This window comes from Giraffa tippelskirchi, chromosome 7 (assembly GCF_054371585.1).
Source record: "Giraffa tippelskirchi isolate mGirTip1 chromosome 7, T2T-mGirTip1v1.2.pri, whole genome shotgun sequence".
In the NCBI taxonomy this organism is placed as follows: Eukaryota; Metazoa; Chordata; class Mammalia; order Artiodactyla; family Giraffidae; genus Giraffa; species Giraffa tippelskirchi.
Window position 1 is genome coordinate 22,017,283 of NC_137281.1, and position 24,165 is coordinate 22,041,447.

The 24,165-nt window shown below is 38.8% G+C and overlaps 1 protein-coding gene across 1 annotated transcript in view; it reads right to left on the bottom strand.

The window, feature by feature from the left end:
• Positions 1-24,165, bottom strand: part of HYDIN (HYDIN axonemal central pair apparatus protein) — a 339,593-nt gene that overhangs the window by 248,404 nt on the left and 67,024 nt on the right. The window contains exons 8-9 of the mRNA XM_081512491.1: positions 18,919-19,120; positions 10,924-11,107 (exon numbers count right to left, since the gene is read on the bottom strand). Coding sequence (XP_081368617.1) covers positions 10,924-11,107; positions 18,919-19,120 — 386 coding nt within the window. The remainder of the gene's footprint in view (positions 1-10,923; positions 11,108-18,918; positions 19,121-24,165) is intronic.

Sequence of the window (24,165 nt, forward strand, 5' to 3'; positions counted from 1 at the left end):
GTTAAATTAAGCTGAAGCTTCCTAGGAATACTGGGTGAAGTCCGCTTTGATGGAAGACACTTGCTAAAAGAAGCAGAAATGTTTTCCCTGATGTCAGTCAGTCAATCAGTTAGGGCCAATTTGGGCAAATATCTTTAAATTCTCAGACATTTCTTTTTGAGAAAATATCTAGTGTTCAACATTCAGAAAATGGCTACATTTTAAAACTGTGACCTGAGCTAGCAGTACCAGAGTTCAGAAGCAAGGCTACCACACCTGTGCTGTGATTTCTCTGAGGACTCCTAGATGCCCATGGAAATCGAAGGCTTAATTCTCTCTTTTTGCCCTGTAATATTCTTCTGCCTCTCAATTCTCAGAATTGTGTTTTCTGTCTTTGAATTTCTCTCACTCAGGGTACCCAAGAGACATAAGCAAAGGAAATGAGAGAATAAGACTGTCAAAATTCTGTACAGCTAGAGTCCATCTAGTAAAATAGTATATTATATTTCTGAAAGTAGTCCATTTCACTTGTTTTTCTGGAAGGCACAAAACATGCATAATAGACTCAATTTTGCGATTCTTTTTCAAAGGGGAAAGAAACCTGTGTGGATGCAGGCTTGAGAAATGATCAGTATTCTATAGAACCTTGTGCCTTCCCTAGGTAAGGAATAAAGGGAAATTTTAGGTTAAGTACATTAGTATGTTGAAATGTTATCAAAACAACTGACATGAGGAACTTGATATAAATAGCAGTAATACACATGTTTTAATGACTAGAACAACAATTTTTGTTACTATTAGAATATCAGTGGTTACTATTAGAATATCAATAATTACCAACTAAGTTGAAAAAAATCCCTTCCATCCAGTTTTCATGTATCTGCCCAAAACTGCCTACTTCCTGTGTTTTTGCCCACACCCTTCTTCCACCAATGAATATGTCTGGAGTCTCTCAAAAGACAAACTTCCACTTCTGCACTCTGTGACCACACCAGATCCAAAGACACCCAGGCATAACTCCCCAAGATTCTGCCAACAGACCCTATAGCAATGGTATTCAATGAGCATGATGAGAAGAAAATGAACTGAGACAGTGGAACCAACCAGGTGTCAAGCAGTGAAAAGGTTATAGAGTAGAGTAAGAACCTGTAGTTCCAGAGTTTTGGATCATTCTTACAGCACTGAGTCAAATTACTTCTCACAAGATTATATAAACAAAATGTGATTTAAATTCAAACCCTCACCACCTTTTGACAATTTGTGGACAGTGACTGATCTCTTAATCTTTAATCTACTTGCTTTAAATTGAAAGAGCCTCTAAAATAGGAACAATGTTCCCATAAAACACTCAATATGCAAGGAACACAATAAGGGCTAAACTAAACTCTGTTTTAGCTCATGCATTTAAAGAACCAGATATACAGACAAAGGTCTAAGAAAATAAGCGCATCATTTCTTACTTATTTTCAGACCCTAAAGTACTATTTTTTTTCTTTTTGGTTTTTAAATTTATTTTTCAAGTTTACCTCATTTGAAGAAAATATCCTTCCTTGGTGGACAAAGAGGCTGAAGGACCTAACAGAAAGCAAGGTAGTCTCTAAACCCCTACATCAACATTTAATTTTATTTTTTGAACAGACCATCGATTAGAGACTGATTGTTAGATCAGTAGGTGGCACTGCTTGGTTTTAATCATCTCTGCTTCTATTGTGAACTCAGATCACATCAAGAAACTAATTAAAAAGAATCACATCATAATAAAGAAAACTAATCACTGATGCATATCTCAACTGTCAGAAATTAAATAGTGGCCATTTGGCACAACTGATCTTATACATGAGCAAGATTCAGAAGATCCTTCAGTAGAAAATGGTGATGAACAAATGGTGGTAACAGGGTAGAAAGACATGTAGGATAGCCTGGTGAGTTCTCAGTTGGCTGATTCTCCTCTTGGCCATCCCTCTCTGTGAATTAACAGCCTCTCCCCTCTTTGCGGGGCCTCTAAAGGTGAGCACCTGGAGGCTATCTTAGGCCTGCTGCAAATTTCTTTCTGTGCTCTGTTCTTATTTTGGAATTTCCATCCGCTCTTCATCCCTTCTGTGAAGACCTCCAAAGGATACTCACAAATCTTGCCTCTAGACCTGATTCCCATCCCACAAATTACGTACTGAATTTTCAAAATTATTTGAACATCTAGTGTCATCTCAAATTCAACCTGTTTAGAACCAAATTCATCATCATTAATTGATTTCCATTTGTTCATTTGTTCTTCCATCCACCCATTAATTGGCACTGTGCCATACATGGGATACAGATAAGGATAAGGCACTTCTTGATTTTAAGGAGCTCAGCATCTGTCAAACTAGAGAATCATAACCTACTAGCCAAAAAGGATCAACACGCCCTACCCAAATATCCTTATCTGGTGTACGAGGCAACTGATGCCAAAGGAGATGAAATGGCTTGCTTAAGGTCACATTTGCTATCGGCAAAGCTAGGAGTAAAACCCAGGCCTTCTGGCTTGCCAGTTCCTATTAAAGTCATAATTCTCCCAGTCACTCTAGTTCAGATCTGAGAAGACATGTGATTCTTCACCATGTCTCACCCTCAATGGCCAGTCTACCAAAAAGCACTGTGGTATCTTTCTTTTGAGTATCTCTCACGTCTGCCATTTCCATTGCTTTCCGACTGTCACCAGGCTGTTTCAGGTCAGCATCACCCTCACACAGCACCCTCCACTTGCCAGCAGATGTTCAGTTTCCTGACCCTCCCTGCATTAATGAATTTCCCTGCCTGACCTGCACTACCCATCCCACCTCTATCCATCCTCCTCCAATTTGATCCACAAGTGGATGCTAAGATAATCTTTCTGAAACACCCTGAACACACCCTGTGCCTGATCCAAAACTGAACTTAGTCTCAGAAACCCTCAGTACCAGTTACCAAACTGGGATCCACAGAACACTGACTCCAGTATGTATTTTGTGGGGAAAGGGGTCTCTTGTCATGGGGAAATACTGTTTGCATTTTGCCTTTGAGAGTCACAGTCTCTTGAACCAGTATTTCCCAAAATTATTTGACTGCAAAATTCCCTTTTTGCAGGGAACATACACTACCACCTGTCAGACCCAGTGTTTACAGAAACACCACTGTAGGAGACAGTCAGCCATAGCATAACAGGTTGCCAGGGCAGCCCAGACATGCCAACTCTCCTTCTCAGTCTCAGTTCTTATATGCTCCATGACCACCAGCTCCAGACAAGCTGATCATTTCATTGCTATTTAATATGCTATGAACCTAACACTTTCTCTTTTCTTTGTTTTCGTAACTTTACCAACTGGAAACATTCTTCCTTTCTTAAATCTTACCCTTCCTCCAATATTCAGGTCAGATCTCATCTCTTCTATAAATCTTTTACCAACTCCCTCACAGAATTCATTTACCTGTATCATAAAACCAAAATCTCAACGGTGGAAAATACTCATAGTTCACATCTGAGTCAAGAAGCTAATGTTACAGAATTTTCCCATCAAATAACTTCAAAAGTAATTTACAAGGTAAGATTACATTACACTCAGAAGAACTGTATTTCTATAGAACTACCAGAGTCTCTATGTAGGAAAAAAGGAAATTTAATATCAATAAATAATTCACTATAACAGATACTGAGTTCTGCTCTTTTTACCAGAAAAACACTAACGAAGACATTAGGAAAAATCCATGACTTCATTTTTCAATTTGCAAAAATTATCAAGAATCAGCTACTAAATACTACCATGAGAAGAAAACCTGATCATTACAGATGCTATAAGCATCACTTATACACTAAGCAAATATTATCTCCTTCCTGGAGATTTTTTTCATACAATATAAATGAAATTAGTCTCATTTATTTAAAAGATATCGTATCTGTGTATCACTATCTTACAAAGTGGTTTTCTTTCTAATGGTAAAAATATGCCTTGTGCCCAATTCAGTCCTACTTTAGAATTCAAAAATAATCATATTAAATGCCACATATTAACATATTTAACATCTGCAATGAGAAGCTTTGGGTTTTGTGCATGAAGAAAAGAAAATCTGAGGTAAGCCTAGTCTTTTTACTTTCAAGTTTAATATGTACAAGCCTTACCTGTGGGCCTCACACCTCCTTTTGACTACCAATCTTTGCCATCCCAGAGTCACCCATTCCCAGAAGGCTATGAGAAAAGGACAGCAGTCATCAGCCTGGATTCTCTGTACCAGCTGGGAAAAATCCTGGACTTCCCACACTCCAGGCCTTCCCAGCCATGTCTAAGATTGCCCTGACTGATTGCTCCTCTCTGCCTCTATCCCACTCAGCAACTTGCTTGGGATTTGTAATGCCTTCTTGATCTTCTCACATATTTGGGTATGACTCACTTTTATAGGTACATGTCCTGTCCTTCCAAGACTATATTTTCACCTTGATTTAACCTCTTTCTGGTCTAACTCATTATATCTGAAGATCCATTTGCTTAGCTGAACCCTAGATTGTCTTCTGACATGAGAGAAGATTCAGCTTCAATCCACATCCCCAACCTTATTTTCCTACATGAACCCTTTACTTCAAGCAAAACTGAACCATTAATGGAGCTCTAAAAGAACCACACCTTGAATGAAACCCCAATTTTGTTTTCCAAAAGTTCCATCCTGCAAGATCCAACTCAAGGCTCTGCTCTCAAAAAGCCTGCTCTAACTTTGTAGCCTATGATAATCACCTCAGCCTCTGAATTAGTGTCCTGATAATCTTTACCAGTGATTCACATAGCCAATTCTACTGAATATTAGTTCCAAAGGATATCTCCAAGGGGAAGGCTTCCTCTTAGAGATTTATAATGCTCATTATCATATGAAAGACTTTTAGGCGTCTACCAGCAAAATAAACCTTTCAAACAACATGGAACCCAGTGTTTCTCAAACTTACTTAGCCATGGAATATCTTTTCTATGTTATATCTTGTAATCATAATTTCAAAGTACAGATAAAAGGAAAACTGCTATATATAAGTCAGTGGCATTTCTTACAAATGACTTTTTATTCTAATGTGTCCTTGTTCCCCACAGGTCTGAATGGTAACAACCCAGCAGCTCTAACTAGTTGTGGGCTTTCTTAACTCCTTTTATTGTCTTTATCCTCACATCACTCTATGCTTGCTAAGTTTTAAAATAACATACAGTGCCTAGCACATATAGAAGATGCTGGCTATTCATTTTGAGGTAGTGGGGCAGGGTGGTCAGGAGTTTGTTCTGTGATATAGGCACATAAAAGTATAAAACATATTAATAGACATAAAGGGAGGAATTTACAATAATATAATAATAGTAGTGGACTTCAACATCTCACTTACATCAATGGACCATCATCCAGACAAAAAATCAATAAACTATGACCTTAAATGACATATCAGACCAGCTGTACTTCATAGATATCTACAGGACATTCCATTCAAAAGCGGCACAATACACATTCTTTTCAAGTACAAAGTACACATGGAACATTCTCCAGAACAGATCACATGCTAAGTCACATAACAAGTCTAAACAAATTTAAGAGACGGAAATTATGTCCAACTGCATCATGTCCAACTGCAACAGTATGAAACTAGAAATCAATTACAGGAAGAAAAATGGGTAAAACACAAACACATGGAGACTAAACAACATGCTACTAAAAATCAATGGGCCATTGAAGAAATCAAAAAAGGAAGCATCAAAATACATCAAAATAAATGACAATAAAAACACAGCTTTCCAAAATCTATGGGATACAGCAAGAGCAGTTATAAGAGAGATATTCACAGCAACATAGTCTTACCTCAAGAAACAAGAAAAATTTCAAATAAAAAATGTAATTTATTATCTAAATGAATTAGAAAAAGAAGACCAAACAAAGCCCAAAATCAGTAGAAGGAAGGAAAAAATAAATATAAGAGAGGAACTAAATAAAATAGAGAACAACAACAACAAAAAATCAGTGACACCAAGATAAATAAAACTGATAAGCCCTTAGCCAGGGTCATTAAGAGAAAAAGAGGGAGAATGCAAATTAAAAAAACAAGAAATGAAAGAGGAGAAATTATAACTTATATCACAGAAATACAAACAATTATAAGAGAATACTATGAATGGCCATATGCTAACATATTAGACAACCTAAAAGAAATGGGTAAATTCCCAGAAACATACCATCTTCCAAGATTGAATCAGGAAAAGAATAGATAATCTGAAAGATCAGTTACTAGTATCAAAATTGAATTAGTAATCAAAAAATTTTTAAGAGAAAAAAAGTCCCAGACTCCATGGCTTCACAGGGAATTCTATCAAATGTACAAAGAAGAGTCTATCCATCAAAAGAGACACAGATAAATAGAACAGTATTATGGACTCTATGGGAGAGGGCGATGGTGGGATGCTATGGGAGAATGGCATTGAAGCATGTAAATTATCATATGTGAAACGAATTGCCAGTCCAAGTTCGATGCATGATACAGGGCACTCGGGGCTGGTGCACTGGGATGACCTGGAGGGAGGGGATGGGGAGGGAGGTGAGAGGGGGGTTCTGGAAGGGGAACACAGGTACACCCATGGTGGATTCATGTCAATGTATGGCAAAACAAATACAATATTGTAAAGTTAAAAAATAGATAAACTAATTAAAAAAAAAAAGAAGAGTCTATCAAACATACTTATCCATCTCAAACTAATCCAAAAAATTAAACAGGAGGGAACACTCCCAACCTCATCTTATGAATCCATTATCCTGATACCAAAGCCAGAGAAAGATACTGCCAAAAAAAAAACCCCAGGAGACCATTACAGGCCAATATCTATGATGGACACAGATACAAAAATCCTCAACAAAATATTAGCAAGCCAAATTCAACAATATATAAAAAGGATCATACATCATGATCAAGTGAGATTGTTCCAGGGATGAAGGGATGGTTCAGCATACACAAATAAATCACTGTGATATGCCACATTAACAAAACAAAGGGTAAAACCCCACACAATCACTTCTCAAATGATTCAGAAAAAGCATTCAACAAAATTCAATAGCCATTCATGATAAAAACTCAACAAAGTTGGTATAGAGAGAACATATCTCAACATAATAAAGCCCATTTACAATAAATACACAGCTAATATAATACTCAGTGGTAAAAAGCTAAAAGCTTTTTCTCTAAAATCAGCAATAAGACAAGGATGCCCACTCTTGACAATTCTATTTAACAAAGTATTAGAAGTTCCAGCCGCAGAAATCAGATAAGAAAAAGAAACAAAAGGAATCTAAATTGGAAGAGAAGAAATGAAACTGTCAGTATTTGCAACTGACATGATACTATATAAAAAGAATCCTAAAATCTCCTCCATAAAACTACTAGAATTAATAAATGAATTTGGTAACATTATAGAATATAAGATTGATATATAGAAATCTGTAGCTTTTCTATACACTAACAATAAACAATTAAAAAAGAAATCAAGAAAACAATTCCATTTACAATTGCATTAAAAAGATTAAAATACCTAGGAATAAACTTAATGACGTAACTGAAAGACCTGTACTCTGAAAACTAAAGACATAGATGAAGAAATAGAAAATGATATAAGTAGAAAAGTATCCTGTATTCATGGATTGGAAGAATTAATATTGTTAAAATGCCCATATTACCCAAAACAATCTACAGACTTAATATAATCCCTATTAAAATACCCATGACACTTTTCAAAGAACTAGAACAAGTAAACCTAAAACTTATTTGGGACCGCAAAAGACCCCAAATAACCAAAGCAATCTCAAGAAAAAAGAACAAAGCTCAAAGTATCACCCTCCCTGACTTCAGACCATACTAAAAAGCTAATCAAAAGAGTGTGGTACCAGCACATATCTCAATAAAATTGAATAGAAAGCAGACATATAGATCAATGGAACAGAATAGAGACCCCAGATATAAACCCACACACATGGTCAATTAATCTATGACAATCTAATTCCATCAACAGAAGAACAGATAAAGAAGATGTGGTGTGGTGTGGTGTGCAAAACAGTTCAGTTCAGTTGCACAGTCGTGTCTGACTCTTTGTGACCCCATGGACTGCAGCACACCAGGCTTCCCTGTCCATCACCAACTCCCAGAGCTTGCTCAAACTCATGTCCCTCAAGTCAGTGATGCCATCCAACCATCTCATCCTCTGTCGTCCCCTTCTCCTCCTGCCTTCAATCTTTCCCAGCATGAGGGTCTTTTCAAATAAGTCAGTTCTTCACATCAGGTGGCCAAAGTATTGGAGCTTCAGTTTCAGCATCAGTCCTTCCAATGAATATTCAGGACCGATTTCCTTTAGGATTGACTCGCTTGATCACCTTGCAGTCCAAGGGACTCTCAAGAGTCTTCTCCAACATCACAGTTCAAAAGCATCAATTTTTCAGCGCTTCATTTTCTTTATGGTATAGCTCTCATACGTGACTACTGGAAAAACCATAGCTTTGACTAGACAGAACTTTGTAGGCAAACTAATGTCTCTGCTTTTTAATATGCTGTCCAGGTTGGTCATAGCTTTTCTTCCAAGGAGCAAGCATCTTTTAATTTCATGGCTGCAGTCACCATCTGCAGTGATTTTGGAGCCCAAGAAAATAAAGTCAGTCACGGTTTCCATTGTTTCCCCATCTATTTGCCATGAAGTGATGGGACTGGATGCCATGATCTTAGTTTTTTGAATGTTGAGTTTTAAGCCAGCTTTTTCACTCTCCTCTTCCATTTTCATCAAGAGGCTCTTAGTTCTTCACTTTCTGCCATAAGGGCAGTGTCATCTGTGTATCTGAGGTTATTGATATTTCTTGCGGTAATACTGATTCCAGCTTGTGTTTCATCCAGTCTGGCATTTTGCATGATGTACTCTGCATATAAGTTAAATAAGCAGGGTGGCAATATACAGTCTTGATGTACTCCTTTCCCAGTTTGGAACCAGTCTGTTGTTCCACGTCCAGTTCTAACTGTTTCTTCTTGACCTACATACAGATTTCTCAGGAGACAGGTCAGGTGGTCTGGTATTCTCATCTCTTGAAGAATTTTCCAGTTTGTTGTGATCCACACAGTCAAAGGCTTTAGCACAGTCAATGAAGCAGAAGTAGATGTTTTTCTGGAACTCTCTTGCTTTTCCTGTGATCCAACAGTTGTTGGCAATTTAATCTCTGGTTCCTGTGCCTTTTCTAAATCCAGCTTGAACATATGGGAGTTCTCAGTTCACGTACTGTTGAAGCCTAGCTTGGAGAATTTTCAGCATTACTTTGCTAGCGTGTGAGATGAGTGCAGTTGTGCAGTAGTTTGAACATTCTTTGCCATTGTCTTTCTTTGGGATTGGAATGAAAACTGACCTTTTCCAGTCTTGTGGCCACTGCTGAGTTTTCCAAATTTGCTGGCATATTGAGTGCAGCACTTTCACAGTATCATCTTTTAGGATTTGAAATTACTGAACTAGAATTCCATAACCTCCACTAGCTTTGTTCGTAGTTATGCTTCCTAAGTAAAGTTCACCTGACTTCAGGCTCCAGGATGTCTGGCTCTAGGTGAGTGATCATACCATCATGGTTATCTGGGTCATGAAGATCTTTTTTGTATAGTTCTTCTGTATTCTTGCCACCTCTTCTTAATATCTTCTGCTTCTGTTAGGTCCATACCGTTTCTGTCCTTTATTGTGCCCATCTTTGCATGAAATGCTCCCTTGGTATCTGTAATTTTCTTGAGATCTCCAGTCTTTCCCATTCTATTGTTTTCCCCTTCCAGAAAAAAGAATAAAATTCTGCCATTTGCAACAAGTGGATAGACCAAGAAAGTATTATGATTAATGAAATAAGTCAGATGGAGATGACAAACACTATGTTATCACTTACATGTGGAACCTGAAAAATAAAACAAATATATACAGCAACATAGAAACAGACTCACAGGTATAGAAAGCAAATTAGTGGATATCAGTAGGAAGAGGGAGTGGGGAGGGGCAAGAGAGGAGTATGGAATTAAGAGATACAAACTAGTATGTATAAAAAAGATAAGGAACAAGGATATATTGCACAGCACAGGGAATTGTAGTCATTATTTTGTAATAACTTTAAATGGAGTACCATCTATAAAAATACCAATTCACTACATTGCATACCTTAAAAAAAGAGAATTTAGTCTGTGGAATCAGACAGCTTCTGTTCTAACTCTAGCTCAGGTCTCAGTAGTTAGACAGTGAGGTCAAGGACTATGTCTGTTTTGTTCATCAATGCCCAGCATGCAGTGCCTAGTACAGAACATGCAGTCAATAAGTATTTATTGAGTGAATTAAGGACAAAACAGTTTTCCACTCAAATGATTTTGCCCACCAGAGGACATCTGACATCTGCAAGGAGATTCGATTCTTGCAACTAGCATCCAATGGGTAAAAGTCAGAGCTGCTATTAAAATATCCTACAGTATACAGGACAAAGAATTATCCAGCCCCAAAAGTCAATAGTGAAGAGGTTGAGAAACCCTGCTCTAGAGTGAGTCCAATCAGGGAAAAATTCCTAACTACTAACACTAATTACTTGACCTTGAGTAAGTTATCAAATTTTTCTAACTCTTAATTTTCTCATCTGTAGAATGGGAGACTAATTACAACTGATAATAACATATATATAAATGAGATACAGTAGGTATCATGTATGAAGTGCTTATCAGCAACTGGTGCATAGAGTGTGACCTCTATAAATGTCACTTCTGAGTGTTCTAACCATTAACCTTCATTCACTGTCACATAATGACAATGAGGTCCCTCGGATGGAATCTTTACGCTCTTGGATCACACCATTATCAATCTCAGAGTGAGTATTCACATCACATTAAGCCCTGCTTCCCCACTACATTTATTGCAAGGTTTATTGTATATATGTGCTTACCAGAGGCTCAATAGTGAAAATGGTGTTCAAGAAGAGCATGCTGTCTGCCAGAACCAGCTTTCTCTGATTCTCAAAAGTTCGGGAGAGAATGGAAAGACGTTGTCGGAGAGAAGGATCAATAATGCACTCCTCAAGAAACTCATCAGTCTCACTCTTTTCCTTTTTGCTAAGATCATCACAGACCCTAAAAAAAAAAAAAAAAAAAAGAAGAAGAAACATGAGATTCATTCTGATCCTTCCATGAAGAACACTGTAAAGGTTCTCCCCTCTAGCCCATCCTCTTGTGAATAGTCTCACCCATGACCTTGGAGTGGTCCTTCCTTGCCTGAGACTGTAATATACCAGTTGAGAGACCTTATACCTTATCCTCTTGAGAACTTCAGTTTGTTTCCTTCAAGAAGTCCCCCAGGCTTCCTATCCTACTCAATGCTCATTTGCTTACTCCTGAGCCCTTACAGATATTTGCACAAATATTTTCCTTTAGGTAATTGTGTTTTCCAGGACGCTTTTTCAATATTTAACATCTACCCTGCCTCTCATACTTCAAGGGCAGTTTTTTGTTTCTTCTATACTTGCTTAGCTTGAATTCTTTCCTAGCCATTTTTACCTACAGAACAGAATCTGGAGCCAGCAAAGACTAGGTTTTGATACTAATTCTACTCTCTATTTACTCACTCTGTGACTTCAGGAGTTTCCTAAATCCTCCAAGCCTCAGTGCCTTCATCAACAAAATGGAAAGAATAAGAGAGCCTCCATCATAAAGATGTGTTGAGAATTATATGTGATCAAGGACATGGGGTAATTCTTGGAACAAAGCAGTTGCTCAAGAAATGCCAGTTTTCTCCCTATATGAACCGCAGGCAGTTGCCAAGCTGTCAAGTTATAAAATACTCAGAGTACAAGTGGAGACACATCCTTTCTCTCTCTCTCTCTCTCTCTAGATCTTCACATCCCTTGTGATAAGTCAGAAAAGCAGCCTTCACAACTGTCTCCTCATCACTGACGGTGTGCTCACATAACTCCTTGTGTCTGTGACTTCATCTGAAGACTGAATTTCAAGTCCTGCTGGGATACATGACCATTTTCCCAGCATTTTTCTGGTATTACCAGTGGTGAGAGGCATTATTTAGTAATGTGAATACTGAGTGAGAAGCTAGGGTCACTTAAATCCAGTCCCAGCCCCAATTATTGTGTAAATGACTTCATGTAAACCATATGCTCAGCAATGTCAAATAACTTTCTAAAATAACTTCAGTGTCCAGGGTCCTTCAGTCACACAGCATAAAGAAGTCAAAGAAGTGGGTTCAGTGTGTTCTGGTCCCAGTGAAGAAAGCATCATGTGCTCCCTTTTTCTTGCTGGATGGGAAGCAGTGTAACCAGGTAACCAGAACAGCCATCCTTCTATACTGCTGGGCAGGTCAAGGCAAATTAAGGACAGCTCAGTCCATAGGAAGAAAGGAAATGATGTATTCCTCCAAGTTGAATTTATTAATACCTATCTATTCCTTAGGAACAAATCCTAAAGAAACAATCATGAATGTAAATAAAGAGCAACAAAGACGTTCACCAAAGTGCTTGTAATAACACAAAAAATGTGGATAAATTTGATGTACCAGATTGAAGTATTGGATAAAACAAATAATGGGACTCATATACATTACATTTATATAGGGGGGTTAATGGGAGTGGGGTGTGGGGATAAAATGCCTTGTGTGGACCAAAGATGATAATGCTTTATGAATTGAGGAGTATGATGAACTCAACCCTTACACCAGGAAACAAAAGAGGACAACACAAAAATGCTGCTTTTCTCCCATGCTGTTGGGACTCTTAAGTCAGTGATAGCTGTATAATGAGAAGTGGGTGGGTGGGGGGGTGGTGAGGACACCAGATGTCATCCTCTCTGCCATCTATGCAGAATTACAGCCATGGCTGAGTGTAAGAAGGGAATGTGTAACATCACTGTGAGCTGGGTGGACTCCAACAAGGACTTCTATATACCTCAGTCTATTGTTTTGCCATCTTGTCTGGCCGATACTCATTGTCTCCTGCACTGAGAGGTGCTCTGTTTTTCAGATGCAGATGCCTCTCATCAGAGAATGTAGCAATACACTGGCCTTCTCTTTCAGTAAAATCATGGATTTAACCCATTTTGCAAATGGTCTGGTAGCCCAAACATCCATCACCTTCAGGCATCAACTACAGTTCAGTCAGTGGACTATACTTAGTGGGGAGTATAGTGTGTCTCAAGTACAGTAGTGTTGAACCAGTACTGCCCTCTCATCTTGGGTTCCTAGAGACCTGCACTCTGATCCTTTGCAGCATCCCAAGAGGTGGTAATTGAATGCCGAGATTAAAATCTAAGAACCTCAGCCATCACAACTGGCAGAAATATTCCCCTCCACACCTGGTATGGAAAGGATGGAGGCATCCAACTTCAAATGGACTGTGTGACACTGGAAAGAGAGTATTAATAACTCTGTGATGCCTGTTATAAATGAAGGACTAGAGGTCCTCTTCCTGTTTACCAAGTACCACTCAAGTCTTTAGGTTCTTGTATGACTAGGAAAGGGAGTATTGTGCTAGGTCATTTCAGTTGTGTCTGATTGTGCGACCCCATGGACTGTAGCCCTCCAGGCTCCTCTGTCCATGGGATTCTCCAGGCAAGAATACTGGAGTGGGTTGTCATTTCCTTCTCCCAGGGATCTTCCCAACCCAGGATCGAACCGGCATCTCTTACGTCTAATCTGCATTGGCAGGCGGGTTCTTTACCACTAGCGCCACCTGGAAGGGCTCCCCAAACACAACTGAGATTAAATTTATTACTACCTCAGTGGCAGTCTGAAAGCCCAAATACAACTGATTTATTTAAAAAAACGTGTCATCTCCAACACTGTAATGCTCTGGAACACATCCATGCTGATCACTTTTGGGGCGGGGGGCTCCACTGAGGATTCTGTGTTCTTGTACACAGTGAATCCAGAACCAGAGCAGCTGTTATTGAGAGAATGGCCATGACCTTGATGGAGAAATGGGGAGCAGAAACCTCAAAAGCCCATGCTGTGTCTCTGGAAATAATAAACTGTGATAAGAATGAGGATGGAAGTATCTTGTAGGATATTTTAAAATCCCTCAGGCCAAGACAGAGGAAGTAAGGAGGAATGAATTCAGTCTCAATTTTTGAAGGGATTAATTTTCTGTAACTCCTAGAAAAATGTCAGAAAAAGAGAACCAAAAGATCATTTTCAAAGGTTCTTATATCTGATTCCTAAGGTTCAAAAATATGGGAAAAAAAATAAGTTCAGAACTTCTTCCTAGGGGAAATGATATCTCCATTGTCAGAGTCTGGAGCCTGAGAATAGCCTGAGGTCCCCAAATGTGAATGTGTGTCCTAAGGTTCATATCAACATGTTTTGGAAGTCAGAGAGGAAGACTTCCTTTATAGAATGAAAGTGATAAACTGCCAGAAAGGTAGAGGGCTCAGATGTGCCTTTGCTTAGGCACAGCATCAAGATGCTGGAGAACAAGAAACTATGATGGTTGGAATAGGACCTTGAGGATGTCTATAATACTAAAGGGATTAGAATTCTTGAAGTGACCACGCAACAAGTTTCAGCCCCTTAGATGAATGCCATGGGATGAGTTTTAAGCCATGTTATAACTGGAAAACAGTGGGAAGACTCTTCACCTAAAATCTACACTGAAGTCTTAAAATCTTAAGTCACTGGGGTGCTGCAAAGGGAAACGTGAATCTCCTAAAGTATGCCTGAGGCCCGTTTAGATCACCTGTGTTGCAAGTTCAGGACAGAAGTCAACCTTTCTCTCTACACCTTAACTACACAAGTTACTGAAGAGGAGAAAAAGGAGCTTGCTCACCACTAGGAGTAGCAGAGTCAAACATAAAAAGATTATTCCAGGGATTCCTGCACTGGTCTTCCTGAGGAGCTCACGAGAGAATTTATGCCAGAAGCTAAAGATCTCGCTCCTATTTCTTAGGGACAAGCAAACCTTGGCCCACAAGCAAGCTATCCAAGAACATTCTGCTTGATCTGCTGCTGCTGTGAGCCTAAGGGACAAGCTAAGGGTTTGTTACACGGAGGAGGAGAGGATCTACACCCACAGCAAGAGCACAGCCACCCATGAAAGGGGCACCTATCCAAAGATACGAGCCAGATGTTCAGTAAAGAATAAGCCTCTTTCTTTGCTTTTTGAGATGATGGGCATTTTGTTGCTCGTTAGTCTAGGACAAGAATCCATGGCTAATAATATGAAACTTGGTGGAATGCTTGGGAATGTATCAAGGAAGAAGAGAGGCATGGGAGAGAAGAGATACCTGGTCAAATACGAGATAAGGCATCTTACCTTAAGAGAAGGGTAGGAAGCGGGGATGGGGCAGAAAATTCAATATATTCTTCACTTAGATCAACCAATCCAGTTTGTAGCAATACAAGTTATGTGTGTCACCCACACACAGCAGAACATTCTTATTTAGCCTTCTGAAGCCACTTTTCAATTTTATTGTTTAAGGGAGGGGTATGATCCAAGATGATAAAATTGGGCTTCCAATTGTGATGGTTAAAATGCCCTATTATATTGTTCCCTTGCTACAAAACAAACAAACAAACAAAAAACAGCCAGGAGGATCTAACAGAAAGAGCAAGGGAGACAGTGCAAAAGAAAAGGAAGAATAAGACTCAAGGATAATATTAGAGATAGGGCCATCAGTGTTTCAGTTCAGTTCAGTCGGTCAGTTGTGTCCGACTCTTTGTGAACCCATGAACCACAGCACCCCAGGCCTCCCTGTCCATCACCAACTCCCGGAGTCCACCCAAACTCATGTCCATCGAGTCGGTGATGCCATCCAGCCATCTCATCCTGTGTTGTCCCCTTCTCCTCTTGCCCTCAATCTTTCCCAGAATCAGGGTCTTTTCCAATGAGTCAGCTCTTTGCGTCAGGTGGCCAAAGTATTGGAGTTTCAGCTTCAACATCAGTCCTTCCAATGAACACCCAGGACTGATCTCCTTTAGGATGGACTGGTTGGATCTCCTTGCAGTCCAAGAGACTCTCAAGAGTCTTCGCCAACACCACAGTTCAAAAGCATCAATTCTTCTGTGCTCAGCTTTCTTTATAGCCCAACTCTCACATCCATACATGACTACTGGAAAAACCATAGCCTTGACTAGAAGGACCTTTGTTGGCAAAGTAACGTCTCTGCTTTTTAATATGCTGTTTAGGTTGGTCATAACTTTCCTTCCAAGGAGTAAACGTCTTTTAATTTCACAGCTGCAGTCACCATCAGCAGTGATTTTGGAGCCCAGAAAAATAAAGTCAGCCACTGTTTCCACTGTTTCCCCATCTATCTGCCATGAAGTGATGGGACCAGATACCATGATCTTAGTTTTCTGAATGTTGAGCTTTAAGACAACTTTTTCACTCCCCTCTTTCATTTTCATCAAGAGGCTCTTTAGTTCTTCTTTACTTTCTGCCATAAAGGTGGTGTCATCTGCATATCTGAGGTTATTGATATTTCTCCCAGAAGTCTTGATTCCAGCTTGTGCTTCCTCTAGCCCAGCATTTCTCATGATGTACTCTGCATATAAGTTAAATAAGCAGGGTGACAATATACAACCTTGACGCATTCCTTTTCCTATTTGGAACCATTTTGTTGTTCCATGTCCAGTTCTAACTGTTGCTTCCTGACCTGCACACAGGTTTCTCAAGAGGCAGGTCAGGTGGTCTGGTATTCCCATCTCTTTCAGAATATTCCACAGTTTATTGTGATCCACACAGTCAAAGGCTTTGGTATAGTCAATGAAGCAGAAATAGATGTTTTTCTGGAACTCTCTTGCTTTTTCGATGATCCAGCGGATATTGGCAATTTGATCTCTGGTTCCTCTGCCTTTTCTAAAACCAGCTTGAACATCTGGAAGTTCACAGTTCATGTATTGCTGAAGCCTGGCTTGGAGAATTTTAAGCATTACTTTACTAGCGTGTGAGATGAGTGCAATTGTGTGGTAGTTTGAACATTCTTTGGGATTGGAATGAAAACTGACCTTTTCCAGTCCTGTGGCCACTGCTGAGTTTTCCAAATTTGCTGGCATATTGAGTGCAGCAATTTCACAGCATCATCCTTCAGGATTTGAAATAGCTCAACTGGAATTACATCACCTCCACTAGCTTTGTTCATAGTGATGCTTCCTAAGGCCCACTTGACTTCACATTCCAGGATGTCTGGCTCTAGGTGAGTGTTAAGAGGAACAAGAAGTGTGGGGGAGGGTAGAAATGTCCATCCACGTGTGGTTAAAATTATAATCTCTTAGAATTTCTGACAGCAATTGTTTTGAATTTTTCCTGAGTTTCACTGTTGAATAACTTCCTTACATTCCTTTTGGACATAGGCATGGCATCAGTCACGTCCTATACATTTGGTCAAACAAAAAGATATAGTTGAAATTAAAGCTGGCTTTCCTTCTGATGATTTTCCCTGGTGGCTCAGACAGTGAGCCATTGAGGCAGTGAAGAATCTGCCTGCAATGCAGGAGACCCAGCTTCGATCCCTGAGTTGGGAAGATCCCCTGGAGAAGGGAATGGCAATCCACTCCAGTATTCTTGCCTAGAGGATCCCATGGACAGAGAAACCTGGTGGGCTACAGTCCATCGGGTCACAAAGACTCGGACATGACTGAGCCACTAACACTTTCCCTCTGATAGTGCATACTCTTTTCTCCCGAAAAGATTATGCCCACAGCACAATAAGGGTATTGAAACACTACTTTACTGCTGTTTCTCCATTTGTAGTTGCTCTGTTTTTATCTTTGAACATGCCTGGACCATTCTGATTGTCGGTACATACATGTCAGCTGAAGAATTAGGACCGATGAAGCAATGGACAAGAGGTCTCCTCTTGCCTTTTTAAACTACTGGTGTTTCTATGCCGTGAGGCAACATGAAGTTTTTAGGCAGGAAAGGCTTTTCTTTTCTCACTTTTCAAAGGTGGCACAGTGGCAATGCGGTGATTAAAGCTCATTGTCAGGATGACAAAGCCTCTGGTCCGCGGTGTCCTGTCACTGTCTCCGCTCCTTCTGATTCAATTAGGGACAGCTCGCTGGGGGATTTCTGCCTGGTCTCCACAGACCTAAGACTTTTTATTTTTATCACATACTAACTTGGTGTTAAACAGAGCTTTGAAGATTCTCGGGGCTAATCTTTAATGAAAATGGAGAGGCAAATAAAAAAGGTTGAAATAAATTCCAATGAAAGCGGCGAAAGTGCTAATTCAGGGAGGATGGAGGAAGCTAAAATTGCAAATGGAGTTGAAAAGAGTCAATGACAGATTCAGTAAAAAAGAGAAATATTAAAAATTTTACAGTGATGAGATTAATTAAAAGTTTGGCTTTCCATTTTATTAATTTTCTCCACTGCCTGAAGTATCATTTTAAAAAGCAACAGATTAAAATACCAATAAGAAACCTCTATTAAATTATACAGTTAGTGACGTTTGAGCAATGCTACTAAAACTGAAATTATTAAAGCCATTATATCTAAGCCCTCATTTCCCCCATTCTTTGTATTTTCTGAAAGTATCTTTTCACTGGGAAAAAAGTAGTCCACAAGGATCCCAATCCAAAAGAGATTACTTTTAGAAACCCTATGAAAACTGATTGATCTGGTTAGGGTTATGAAAAGAAATAAAGACGTGTAGATTTGTTTTGAGAGAATAGTGAAGTATGATGTATTTGGTCTTTAAAATTCAGGAAACCAGCTACTGATAAATTATTAACATAAGCAGGATAAGATTAACTGAGGGTGGACAATGTTGTGTTCCATACAGCTCAGTCCAGGTTCTTTAAATGAAACAAGGGGCATTGTGTACTGGACCCAAATGATAGTACATCTGACATTGTTTGAGTTGGTTAGAAACTTACCACAAAAGCCACAGCCACAGAATTTTCATAACTAAGTTTCATGTTATGGATAGTGATTTTTCTTACAAACCTGTACTTTTCTCGGTCTTCCTCTTCCTGGGTAGCAAATGTCTTCCACTGGAAATGGGCAATGATGTTACTGTGGTTGTGAATAGTTACAGTTCGCTGATTGGCCAGAGATATGTAAGTTTTCTCAAGGATCAAGGAATTCTTGTCCAACCTTATGTTCATGTCTACAGCAGCTCCATATAGAGATATAAACACTTTTTCACCTAGAATATTAACAAAGGATAAACACACTTTTAGATTTATTCTAGAACTATGCTACTAAGCTATTCCCCACCCCCATGGTGAAGTTAGGGAATATTGCACAAGCATTAGACACTTTATTCTCCCCTCTTCCCGTCAGTCAGCGATCAGACGTGAGGAGAAATCTGAAATGTTATGTTTGGTACAATTATAGAGAAATAAACTATCTTTCTTGATTACTGTAAAAAGATTACATAAAATATGAACTGTGGTAAGTGCTACCAATCTTTTACTTCTTGGTAAAAGTTTAAAATCCAACAACCTGACCATGAGGGCACCTGAATTCTAGAATTATTAACTATTAGCCTCATCTTTATTCCAAGCATAAGCTGGATTTCTTAAATTAACTGCACCAAGTACATCTGGGAAGAGCTGCTCAGCATGAGAGGATCTAAGTCCAAACATAGGGGATCAGAAAGGAGGCATTAATAACTTCATTGACAGAAAACTGACTATTTAAAAGGAACCACATTCCTAACAACAGTAATTAAAACAAAACAAAACTGAAACACACAAGCACATACATCCCCACTATGGCTGGACAGTGATTACATGAAAAGGGAAAAATAGAAAGACAAAAGTTATGTTTAAAACTTTCAATGTTTTAATGTTAAGAACACCTTTATTCAGTATAGTAATTTACGTTTTGATTTCATTCAGGATGCATCAACTGCCTTGAGTCTAGGTAGATGAATGTCCTTGGGCTTCCAAGAAGACACAAGCTACAAACTTTTATTTTATCTGATCTCTGCAATGTCACAGCAAGTACCTTACTCTGACATCAAGGTAGAAAAAGGAAATCCTTAAATATCATGAATGTCTGTTGATTTGCACTGCTACCATTTTAATTAGAACTCAGAAGGCCTAATCACTCGGACTTTTTTTTAGCAAATATTTCTGCTACATTCACAACTATATGAACTGAACAGGCATTTACCAAACTGATAGCCCTTTATATAGTGCAAACGTTTTTTAGGCCTTATTACTTTGAACACATCAAAATGTTTCCCAAAGTTTAAAGAAAAAGTTAAGTATCTAGGCATTTGCCTCTAAAATGTTACATTTTTATTTAAAAAATATATACACGAGGTTAAAAATTTAAGTACTAAACAGTACATACTATGAAAAGAACACATCTTCATCTCCTTCATTCAACCCTAGGCCTGCTTTTTAGAGGTAAGAACTGCTAATATTTTCATGTACTTTCTTTCCAAATAAAGATATGCATTTTTGTCAACTTTTAAGCTTTTTGATGAGTTAAATTTAACAGTCTGATAAGTGGAAACTTATTGCTTTAATTTGCATACTCTTAATTATAGATGATGTTGAACATCTTTTCATGTATTAATTGATTTTATACACACACACACATATGCGTGTGTGTTATATCATTCTTTGATCATTCATCACAGAAGATATCATTCTGATGGAGGCAAGAGACATAGAAATCCAAGTCCTAAGCCTATCGAAGAGAGACGTTAACACACAAAAAAAGTATTATGCTGGAACTGCCTATGTCTTTTAGAGGACTTTAAACCTTGATTTTGGTTGTTGAACCAGTTTTGCCCTCAGAAACCTGGATAAAAAACTCATTTCTCTTTAGAGTAAGGTACCTGATCCAATGTTTCAAACTGTTCAACAATTTTTTTAAAGAGCCAAATATAACCAGACATGCAAAGAAACAATACTTTGTATGTTAAAAACAGCATACACAACAAAAACAGAATCAGACTCACAAAGGATTAAATACTAGAACCAAACTACAAAACTATCCTATGGCCCACTTCTAGAAATTTACCCTATAGATAATTCAGAACAAGATGAAGAGTATTCATTACAGTATTGTTCCTTATAACAACAGAGTGGAAAAACACAGAGCATTCATCAAGAGAAGGCTGGTTAAAAAATCTGTGTTACTGTATATTATCATATGTGAAACAGAACACCATTCCATGTTCGATGCATGTGACAAGGGCTCAGGGCCGGGGCAATGGGATGATCCAGAAGGATGGGATGGGGAAGGAGGTGGGTGGGGGGTCCAGGAAGGGGAACACACGTAAACCCATGGCTGATTCATGTCAATGTATGGCAAAAACTATTACCATATTGTAAAGTAATTAGCCCCCAACTAAAATAAATAAATTTATAAAAAAAAAAAAAAAATCTGTGTTACACCTAAAAAGTGGAATACTGTGCAGGTATTAAAAAGTACCCAGTGAAAAGAAAAGAGCTCCAAGATATACAATTAAGTGGAAAAATCAAGGTTTACAACAATATACATATTTGTTTGGCCAAAAGGTTCGTTCAGTTTTTTTTCATAACATATTACAGGAAAACTCGAATGAACATTTTGGCCAACCCAATAGTATGTCATTTTTGTGTAAGGTGGGAAAATAAGAATATGAATTCAAGTTTGCATGTATTTGTATAAAAATACTGGAAAGATATACAAGAAACCAATAAAATGAAAGAAGGGTCAGGTGAATGTGGTAGAATGGAAATAGCACTTCTCAAATATTGCTTTATTTTTTGGCTATCTGATTACATTACTCATCCAAAATTCTGATGTAAAAAGGGCTACAGGGAATCCAGGAAACATTTAAATGTGCTGTGAAAATGCTGGCTTAAAGCTCAGCATTCAGAAAACTAAGATCATGGCATCTGGTCCTATCACTTCATGGGAAATAGATGGGGAAACAGTGGAAACAGTGTCAGACTTTATTTTTTGGGGCTCCAAAATCACTGCTGATGGTGATTGCAGCCATGAAATTAAAAGATGCTTACTCCTTGGAAGGAAGGTTATGATCAATCTAGATAGCATATTTAAAAGCAGAGACATTACTTTGCCAACAAAGGTCCGTCTAGTCAAGGCTATGGTTTTTCCAGTGGTCATGTATGGATGTGAGAGTTGAATGGTGAAGAAAGCTGAGCACCAAAGAACTGATGCTTTTGAACTGTGGTGTTGGAGAAGACTTTTGAGAGTCCCTTGGACTGCAAAGAGATCCAACCAGCCCATCCTAAAGGAGATCAGTCCTGGGTGTTCGTTGGAAGGACTGATGTTGAAGCTGAAACTCCAATACTTCAACCACCTGATGAGAAGAGTTGACTCATTGGAAAAGACCCTAATGGTGGGAAGGATTGGGGGCAGGAGGAGAAAGGGACGACAGAGGATGAGATGGCTGGATGGCATCACCGACTCGATGGACATGGGTTTGGGTAAACGCCGGGAGTTGGTGATGGACAACGAGGCCTGGCATGCTGTGATTCATGGGGTCGCAAAGAGTCGGACATGACTGAGAGACTGAACTGAACTGAACTGAAATAGCACTGCTGCTAAGTCGCATCAGTCGTGTCCAACTCTGTGTGACCCCATAGACAGCAGCCCACCAGGCTCCCCCGTCCCTGGGATTCTCCAGGCAAGAACGCTGGAGTGGGTTGCCATTTCCTTCTCCAATGCATGAAAGTGAAAAGTGAAAGTGAAGTTGCTCAATCGTGTCCAACTCTTAGCGACCCCATGGACTGCAGCCTACCAGGCTCCCTCATCCATGGGATTTTCCAGGCAAGAGTACTGGAGTGGGGTGCCATTGCCTTTTCCCGAGATAGCACTAGTAATGAGAAAAATATAAAAGAGAAAAAGAGGATACCATTTCATAACCATTAGATTAACAAAAATCAAACCATTTGACAATGCTGTTTTGTCAGTATATTGACAAGTAGGTAGAAAAACAAGAATTTTCATATACTGCTGATAGAAATACAGATTGGTACAACCACTTGACCAATAAATTTAGTATCCAGTAAAGCTCAAGATGAGTTTGAGTAAACTCCAGGAGTTGGTGATGGACAGGGATGTCTGGCGTGCTGCAGTCCATGGGGTCGCAGGGAGTCGGATACGACTGAGCGACTGAACTGAACTGAAAGCTCAAGATACGTTTGCCCTGTAACTCAGCAATCTCACTTCTAGTTATTTATCCCTAAGGATAATCTCACACGGCTGCATAAGACATATACAAAGACACTCATTGCAGCATTGTTTATAACAGCAAAAAACTAGGAACATCCTAACATTCAATAGGAATACAGATAAACTATAGTATTTTCACATGCTGGAGCATGCTGCATTAGTTAAAACACACATATCTATGTGTTTAAATCTTTAAAACATAATGTTGAAGGACTTCCCTGGTGGTCCAGTGGCTAAGACTCCACACTCCCAATGTAGGGGGCCAGGGTTCAATCCCTGATCAGGGAACTAAAGATCCTGCATGCTGCAGCTAAGACCCAGCACAGCCAAATAAATTTTAAAGTATTTCAACAAACAAAAACCCCCATAATATTGAATGAAAAAGTCAAGTTGGTATACACAATATAATACCATTTACAAGAAGTCTGAAACTACTCAAAACAACGGTTTATGGATAAATAATATGCAGGAATGGCATTAATATGTACCCAGTATGGCTCCTCTGAGGACTAAGACATGAGAATTAGATTAGAAAAGAATAACAAAGCAACTGCACATCTATAATCAGTTTAGTTATCTATAAAACATTTGAAAGAAAAGCATATGGCAAAATGTTGACATGTGTTAAATATAATGGCTGTTGATTACATTATTTCTGTGCTTTTGCAGTTACTTGAAATATTTCATTGTTTAAAAACCTAACCGAGGAAAAAGATTTCAGGGCTTACTTATTTCATCCAAATCTAGGGGTCAGACAGACTAATGCTATCAATTTAAGTTACTCACGGCAAAATGTTCCTTCCCAGAAATATAACAAAAGCCACTGTATTCTTTTCAAGAGCCATGTAATATTGATTTTTTTCACTATTATCTTCCAAAAGTCATCAGATCACAAAGTGAAGGAAGCAATAACTCTTGTCTGGCTTCCATACCTGTTGAAGAACTTGCTATTCACATCTACTTTCATGAAGACAACCGTAAATAGGGTTCCTCTCCCCAGCTACTTAGACAATTGATAGGAAAGATGGAAAGGGTGTTAAGCCT